At 39.8% G+C, this 9,436-nt stretch overlaps 1 protein-coding gene across 1 annotated transcript in view; it reads left to right on the top strand.

The window, feature by feature from the left end:
- Positions 1 to 314: 314 nt before the first annotated feature.
- The window catches only part of pdlim4 (PDZ and LIM domain 4), a 43,427-nt gene continuing 34,305 nt past the window's right edge, over positions 315 to 9,436 (top strand). The window contains exon 1 of the mRNA XM_076102130.1: positions 315 to 611. Within this exon, the coding sequence (XP_075958245.1) occupies positions 519 to 611 (93 nt within the window). The 5' untranslated portion in view covers positions 315 to 518. The remainder of the gene's footprint in view (positions 612 to 9,436) is intronic.

Raw genomic sequence — 9,436 nt, 5'->3', positions numbered from 1 at the left:
CATATTGTTGTAGTTTGCTAACTTGTCAATATGTTCAGGATAAAAAAGTCAAAGAAATTGGATAAAGACCTCATGCTGTGCCTGATGGTGCAACAATAGGAATTAAATGACACAAGAGAAGGAAAAGAACAAGGAAACACAGAAAAACATCCACTAGGTTCTAGCTGCCCCCCCACACACACATTTATTTATCTGCTACCTGCAGTGCTGAAGAACCATCTGATTTATTATTTTGCCACCCCAGGCCAGCCTCCGTCCCGTCCCCTCCCACTCCGTGTCGACCGGCTGGAGGCGGTGCAGGACAACCCCGTCATCCTCCACGTCAAAGCCGGCTTCGTTATTTAAACTTGAATCAAAAGGAGGAGAAGAAGGAACGCGTTTTCTCAGACGGGACAGCGTTGCCTATAGCAGCTATAGGCGGAGGATTCGCGCTACTTCACGCGTGGCTTTTTTGTTTATTCTTCCTTGTTTAGCTCGTTCGATCGAGGATCTATCTGTCCGTCTTTATCGACTAAAACATGACCCAGACCGTGACACTAAAGGGACCCTCTCCGTGGGGCTTTCGGCTGGTGGGAGGACGGGACTTCAGCACGCCGTTAACCGTCTCCAGGGTAGGTGAAACCTCCATTCATTGAGCCGGTTTAGACATCTATCATCCGGGTTATAAGTAATGTCAATGAATGGGGATGAATGCATGAAGGGGAAAGTTTAATTAATTGATCTTCAATAACAAGTCTGGTATCCCTAATAGCAGTAGTTTATAATGGGCTTTACTCTAACAGCTGACAGGCGGTGCCGTCTAATCCCTGGCAGCTAAAGTTGCCAGTACAATTTAACCATTAACAATAAGACAAAAAAAAACTGAATAAAGCGTTATTTTCATAATTTGAACAACTATGTTAGGGCTTCAACTTCCTATTTTCATTGCTGATTAATTTGTCAATTATTTTCTCCATTAACCGATTTGTTGTTTGGTCTATACAACGTCAGAAAAGTCTATAAAGTTTTTTTTTTTTTTAGTGCACAACTAAAATATATTTAGTTTACTTTAATAGAGGAGTAAATATAACATTTCATATTTACATTTAAGGAGCTGGAATAAAATATTTTTGACCTTTTTTTTAATTAAAAAAAGTTACTCAAACTGATCAAAATAGCTAACAACTAATCAATTAAACAGCTCTACACTATATTAAAATCAAATAAATGAAAAAGCCAACAACAAATAATGCCTTTTATGTTATATTCCAATCATGTGTCAGTCAGTGACCTCAGGTGTGATAATCTTTCTACAACAGATGCATGACATTATATATTATTGTGTGCGTTATTTTAGTTAGTCATTGTTAACATTGATGGTAGTCGTATAGTAGTAGTAAAAGTATACGTATAGTGTTCATGAACTTTCCTGACCCACAGAATGTGGGTCAAGAGTCAGCGTGCTGGCAGTGGGTCTGGCAGTAGCCAATAGTTCATTGCGGCCAGGATAAACACAGCCCGGTCCTGCTGCAGGGCTTGCAGAAGGAGGAAGGCGGAGGGGGTAGTGCTGACATTTGTTTTTCATCAGAGCCCATTGGTGCTGCTGAGGGATACCAGGTGTTGTGCTCAGCTGCATCACCAGCCCCAAACCGACTCTTTAACTACAGGGCCATAGCACTTCTAAACCAGAGGTGTAATTTCTAGATTTACGGCGGGCGATTAACAACTCTGAGAGGAGCAGACGAAATAGCCGAAGGTCACCTGAAGTCCTCAGTTTGTTAAACCTACCGCTGTAGTTGTGATGTAACGCTGAGGCGTACTTTGACTCAAAAGACTCGACGGTTGTGGTTTCAACATGAAAGAGTCCCCTCGCTTGCTTGGCGCCTTTTGCTTCTCCAAAGGTGACTGAATTTTGCAGCTTGAGAAATTTCTGTGGATCGGGATTTCCCTTCATGCTTGATCTTAATGTTTGTCTCTCTGTGTTGAGTCTCAAGACAGCGTCATGAAATGCAGTCTGGTGGTTTTGTTGTTCGGAACGACTTCTTTTGGTCAACAAAACCACTCGGTCAGGTTTAGGAAAACATGGTTGGTCTTAAAATAACTTTGTACAGTTAGGTTTAGGCAACAAAACTACTGGATTAGGTTTAACAAAAACATCACGCTTGGGCTTAAAATTACTACATAGTTAGGTTAAGCCAACAAAACAAACGTTAGGTTTAGGCAACAAACGAACGTTGAGTTTAGGCAACAAACGAACGTTGGATTTAAGAAAAACCTCATGTTTTGGCTTAAATTTTCTACGAACAGTTAGGTTAAGGCAACAAAATGAACGTTAGGCTATAAGGCAACAAAACTACTCGATTAGGTTTTGGAAAAACATCATGGTTGGGCTTAAAATAACACGTACAAGTCCTGTGTTTGTTGGACCCATCCACCCATCATGAATGTTTTTTGTTGTCATTAGCTCTGACCGTTGCGTAGTCGCATGGATGCGTGTAATTCATGTGTCCACCACACAAAAGGATCCTAATTAGCTTTCCATTGCCATTGTTCTCGTGCTATGTGACATAAAAAAAACAAACAGACAATTCGTGTCCTGGTACACGAAACCAATAGACCACATTTTGTGACTATTTCACTATTTACGAGAGTTTCCAAAACAGAAAATGCCCGAGACCGGAGTTAATTTGTAAAAAAGGGAAAAATCTACACGACATGCAATTGCAGCTCTCTTGTGTTGGTTTCATGTTGAATTTGAAGTCAACATGTCGCCCAGTGCAGCTTCAGCACATCTCAGGTTTTGTGATGCATACCTTCCTGACTTCTTTAATCATTAGTACAGTTGACAAGTTGCAGTTTCAATGTCAGCAATTTCTTTTTTGCCACTTCAGTCTGTGCAAACTTGCACGACTGCGAGTGCAGAAACCATGGCATCCGTGCACAGGGAAGGCTTTTGCACTGTGGACATTGCGTAACTAAGTGACGATGGCGTCAGTGAAGGTAATTGCAGGTTGCACTAAACAGACAGTTGCATAGCAAGGACGGCAATAAAAACCAACGCTTGACATGGAATAGCTGCTCGCAGGAGTGAAAAGGGAGTTTCGACTAATTCCTAAATCTTGGCTTTAAAATTAGAGAAGGAAGCAGCTGGTGAGATGCAAGCATATTTATCAAAATATGTAATGTCAGAGGCATAAATGCACACAGTGTGTTTGGCAGTAAGATCCAGCATTACACTACCTCCTGCAGCTTTCTATCATCCAATACAGAGCAGTTTAGTTCGCCTCTAATTGAAGTCACATGCTCTGAAACATCAGCTGACAACACAAAATGTTATTGGCAGTAATTGTTTTATGCTGGTATCTAGATCACAATTAAATTTAGTGAGAAGTGATAAAAAAAAAAATAGAAATGTTGGGAAAGGAATCCTCTCTCCTCACCTCATGGGAGCTGGTTGCATTCTGAGTTTATAAGCACAGCGTGATTCATTGCTGCTGATATACCGGAGTATCTCCCAAACTTGCTATTTATCACATGCTTGCAATATTCTCGCCGTTCAGTGCATGCCCGAGACGGCAATTACAATGTGTTGAATGGCGACACTGAGAGAGATAGATGGAGGGAGAGAGAGAGTGTGTTTTCAGAGAAGGATAGTTAATGTGGTACAGTATTAAAGATGTTCTCTTTGGGGGGCATTTAAGTATCATGTAGACCTCATACAAGCCAGAACTCTGTGAAGGTTTTAAAAGTGTCTGCTGGCTCTGTATAGCTAGAGAAGAGATGGTTTAAGAAGGCGGCAACCTTCGGGTCTGAAAAGTGAAGCCTGCATTCTCTCTTCTGTCCACCAGGGGGCGACTCCTCTGGTTGTATAGAAGTCTATGAGAAAATGACTCTACTTCTCTCTTGATTTATTACCTCAGTAAACATTGTAAACATGAGTTTATGGTCTCAATCTCTAGTTTCAAGTCTTCTTCAATACAGCATGATGTTCATTTAGTACATTATGGTCCATTTAGAGTCAAATAGTTCATAAATGTTAATTGTAAATTTAAAAGTATCTTATATATTGTTCGATGTGGAAAAAACTAAATGACAATGTGGAAAATCCATGATGGCAACGGCCTAAAACCAAGATGGCGATAACCAAAAAAACAAGATGTTGATGGCCAAAAAACAAGATGGGGTCCACAAACCAATGGGTGCATCACGGTGACTACGTCCACTTCTTAATATACAGTCTTTGGTTTTAAGACTGGAACTAAATGCTCAACCTCATAGATGTGTTTAAGTTTTGCTGTATTTTACGTAATGCCGCCAATCCTGCCTCTACTTTGCATGACTGACAGACAGACCTCCTCCCTTTTGTCCTCTATTTTCTTCTGCCTAAATAAAAGTGAAAGCCTGAAACACCTGCACTTGGAGACAGTGAAAGTTGTAAATACCAGGAAACCAGTTCTGATGGCAGCAGCTGTTTTTTCCCCCTTAAGGTGATAATGTCCCAGCATAAGCCCATTAGTCTCCCGCCAGCCCATTAAGACTCTCGCCAGTTCATGTCTACTCGACTCTGGAAACATTTTCCCTGATGGTGTGTGTGTGTGTGTGTGCAGTGGTAGACTAATAAATGGCATTTGTGTGCATGAGAGGGAACGAGTGGCAGAGAAGCAGAAACATAATAAAACCGCTGATGTAACTGCTGAAGCATTTAGTGAGGTTACGTTGAATATGGCAGCTGTGGTGTAATCTGTGTCAAACCGACGTGTCGGCGGAAGGTGACGCAGGACGCTTGTCAGTCGTCTTCTTGACGGGAATTCACAACTGAGTGTTGGGTAAATAATTCTGACACCTTTTTTCACTGTCTGTGCCGCTTTCAGACAAACTGCTGTTAGAGGGTAATTGTTTTGTCCAGGACACCTTCTTGAAATTCGACATTTCTGCTTGAAAAATGACTTTAACGATCACTCATCTAAATAGTTTAGGGAGCAACGATACGACTTCTTCAGCACCCATACTGACAGTGTGATACTTGTGCTTTGCGTATCGGCCGACGCCGAGTACAAAATCTAATACCCGTGTTAAATGAATAAGTCATAGTCCTCACTGTGTGGAAGAGACTGGGATCATTCTTTTATTTGTAGGGAAACATCTGGCTTGATTTAAACATTGCTTTCCTGGCTTTGTAAATCTAAATGTAACAAGTAAATACATCAATCAACCAATCAAACTTTATTTCAGACTCAGGGTCCAGATAAGAAAAATATAATAAAATTACATATAAATAAATAAATAAATGTACTGAGTTGCTATTTATGTTTAAAATAATAAACGCAGGAAATAAAGACACTGTGGTTCTTCTGTCAATGATGGATTTATTCGTCTTAAATGCAGCTCAGTCATCATTACTGCCACCAAATCCACCGTCAAACTGTTCTAAATACATGACAATATACAAAATGAGCTACATTTACATAAAGAATAAACATACCTCGCTGGCTGCACACAACCAAGAGGGAAGGAGTCCAGTTGAACACCATTAAATCTTAAAAAACGGGGAACGTAATTAGTGTTTTACAAAATAAATATGAATGAAAATAAGTCGTATAAATAATCATATGTAAACAAATCAAATAATGAGTTAAAATCAGAGTACAGTAAAATTAAATCTATCTTAAAATATGCTAATATGTACATTTAAGGTACATTAAGATGCTGTAATTGTTCCTCTTGTCCATATATTCAGAGATCCCGTCTTGGTCTCAATGTAAGTGACGGAGGACGGTCATTGTTTTAAGAAAACCACGAGGACAATGTCGAACCTGTCCTCTAAGAAGATAAAAGAGGAAGCGAGTCATGTAGAATCATCTGTCTTACTCTTTGTGGAACGTCTGGTTTCTGAGTTAAGACAAAAACCTTCATATATTTCGAGGTCGTTTCATGTTTGTTAAACTCATTTATTTTTCTTCATTGGAATCCCAGTGCATGACTCAAGAAGTCATATATCTTAGATTGCATCAGCGGTTACACACATCCAGTGAACTCGCTGTCCGTTGTGCCCTTTAATCTCTCGGCGTACGTCCGTCCAGCTCCGCCGCATACCAGAGACGGGACATGTGACCCGAAGCCACATGGGTCGTTTCTCTGCTGGTTGTAATAGTCGGCTTTAGGCCGCTCTCTTCTCCAGGCTAGAATTATAGATGCTGCGAGCTGCTCGAAAAAACTGAGCAGAAGATAACAGATGGTCCTTTCCAAGAATTTCACTGTCGTCAGCGAAGCAAGTTCCTACAAAAACGTCTGGGCCAGGAGAGCTCGTCTGGTTATCTAATGAATGAAACCGAGTCTCTGTGATTGATGTTAACATGGAAGATGAGCAGATATCTGGTCTTTATTAAGTACCTTGAATACAGTTTAACAGATAAGCTTTAATGTGAGGACTGTGTGGAAAACGTCATGCTGTTATTATGTGTTCGCTTTCGTGGCGGAAACCTCTTGCTTTTCATTTCGCCGTCAATGTTAACAGATTAAAGAGCAGTTTGATTTTTTCTTTACTTTTATATCTATGGACATACTTTTTTTTTTTTTAAACGACAAACCATTGTGACTTGATTCCCTTCAGGTTTCAAGAGTGAATTTGCGTGTTAAATAGTGCGTTCTGGACTATTTTTACTGCCATTTCCATCTCATTTTATATTATCTGGAATAGGTAAACCAGTCATACAGAAGAGATACAAGTTTGATAAACAGATTGATTTATGCATGAGTTATTGAAAACACATCTTAAATACTTTATAAATGAGACCAAATAATGAATTCAGGTGGAGTCAACAGGCTTTCTCATTTTGTATCTTTTTTCTCTCATCAGTAAAACAAGTCAGCCTTTTATAATAGATACAATGTTACAATACGATTCAGGCTTCCTCATGGTACTCAAGCTGCAGTTCTGCTACATTTATATGGTAACCCTAATAAAATTGCAAACTCTTTCTTCGTGTGGGCTTTCACTTCCTTAATAGATGTAAATCATTTGAAGTGTTATAATACCGTCAACACCGAAAAAATAAATAAATATATGATATCAATTTTAGGTATAAAGTGAGTTTTGAATGATGTGCTTTTCCTTGTTAGCTTTCACGTCGTCTTGTGTCGCCATAAACACGCGTTTCTTTTCCATGTATTTGCTGCAAGAACTGCAAATGATCTAAAACATGATTCTCGGGACGTTTTTACAATCAGACCCAACATACTGAAGCATGAGACGGTGAGAATAAAGACGTAGAGGAAACTCCTCACGTGCAAAGAGTCAGAATTATTACTAATCTGACTACACGTCAGAGTTAAAGGGATTGCTGCACCTGGTGATGAGTAATATCGACGAGTATTATTGGTTAGTATATCATGCTCTTTCCAGACGTACACAGATGCATTACAGACTGTAATTGACTGCTCTTTGTTTCATGGGGATAATCTCACACCCGAGTCTGTATCGTGACTTTGCAGAGCGTTGCTGAGGGCATGTCCATGCTTGTTGTTATCACAGGGCCAAAAAAGCAAACAAAGGCTTTTTGACACATTGCCAGGAATTATTCTCTGCAGCAGAAAAGCTTCTCTGTGGGATTCAAGCACGAGAAAAACATTAAAACTTTAATGCAAACAGCTTATGTTCAACCAACCAGTAAGTGTTGGTGGTTCGATGGTCAAAAGACGTCTACCAGAATCCTACTCATCCAGAGCAGCGTCTCTCAGTCCGTAAACTGTTCTATATTCTAAACTACTGTAAGATATTTTATCTAGTTTCTTTTTAGTCAAATGCTCTGAGTCAGTTTGAGAACAGTTAGGCAGTGTGTATGTCTAGGGCTTTTATTGTGAAAGGTAAGAATGGGATTTAATCTTTACCTATGATCTTAAATTGCTATTTTCAGCAAATTTGGATAATTTTGTTAAATTTATTGTCCTTTTGTTGTCTAGAAACCGCTTCACATTCGTTCACAACAGCTTCTAACTCGTCCCGAGATAACTCTTAATTATCTACAGTGACAGTGTTGTTTTTAAAGCGACCGTCATCGCTCATGTTTGAGCCTATATTTTAGTTTTAGCTCGACAACATGAAGCTAGTAAAAGTGGATCACTCAGATTTGGTTACTACATGTGGTTTCATGTGAGTAGGAAGACAAAAATAAAAATAAATGTTTGTAATGCCACAGAGTGAAAACATAATTAGAGAAGCTTTGTAGAGTCGAGCCATTACATCAGACTACATCCACAGTGTAAATATAGCACATTGTGATTATGTCTGAAACACGTAACTCTGTACTCTCCTTATATTACGGGAATGTTTGTCCTCTAGTGACAACCTCAGTGCTACCACAGTGTGTGTGTGTGTGTGTGTGTGTGTGTGTGTGTGTGTGTGTGTGTGTGTGTGTGTGTGTGTGTGTGATTCATACCCTGCTATTCATGGTCCAACCCTGAGGTGATATAAGTCACTCTGTGTGTTTGGGGGGTACATGGACTTTGGCCCACTATGACACAGCCCAGGCACAAACCCAAGACACACACACACACACACACACACACACATTTAAAGAGTAACTGCACACGAAAACATGTTTTTAAGCTATAAACTAAATGATAAAACTGTACTGTGATGAACCGCATCTATGCTGGGCTTGATATTGACATTTCTTACCAAATTTATGGTTAGCTCGCTAGTTAGTTGGTTTTATCTCTCAGCCCTTTGAGGACTTTTTTTTTAGCATTTTTCAAAATGATCCAGTGGGTGAACTTATTATATTTCCTCAGTTGTGTAGTTTATGTCAGATTTCCACCAATGCAGAACAAGAATAAAGTGAGTTTAGGCGAGTTTACTTTCCCTGTGATTCACATACACACACATACACACATTTCCCACAATGCCTCTGACCTCTCAGTTTACAGGAACTGAGTCAGGGACATTTGGGCGATCAGAGGCTGTAAATTATGAATTCCACGTCTGAACCACACGACTCAGCTATTAGCGCTTCATGCAGCGTGAACTTGTGTGCCTTTGCTCTTAAAAAACGCTCTTCCTGGTTAGCGAGGCTGCTTCTCTTGCACAAGCAGATCCTGTTCATTATTTCAGACAATAATATCTTAATTTATCTTGGATTAAACTACTGATATCTGGTTTCACCGTTCCAAAAACAATACGTCTTAATGTGCTTAAGAAGAGGCTTTCCGAGATGTTTGTGGGGTCATTAGTTGCAGCTCTAGTTGGTGCTTCTCTGGTCTTTGCACTCTCAGCCAGCTGCTGTTGCCAGCTGCCACCAGCTGTTGCTGCTGCTGCTAGATTTATAAACTTTACTCAAGGCACCGTGCTAATTATATTGAGTCACTATTGTTAAATCCAACTCTTATGCCGCAGATTGTGCTTCAAATTCCTCCAAAAACATTATGACAAACAGCGATTGCATCCAGCTGTTGAGAATGT

The sequence above is a fragment of the Anarhichas minor genome, unplaced genomic scaffold, assembly GCF_050575085.1.
Source record: "Anarhichas minor isolate MPS153535 unplaced genomic scaffold, ASM5057508v1 ptg000027l, whole genome shotgun sequence".
Classification (NCBI taxonomy): domain Eukaryota; kingdom Metazoa; phylum Chordata; class Actinopteri; order Perciformes; family Anarhichadidae; genus Anarhichas; species Anarhichas minor.
The sequence above is the reverse complement of the archived record's forward strand: the minus strand, read 5'-3'. Positions and strand labels throughout refer to the sequence as shown.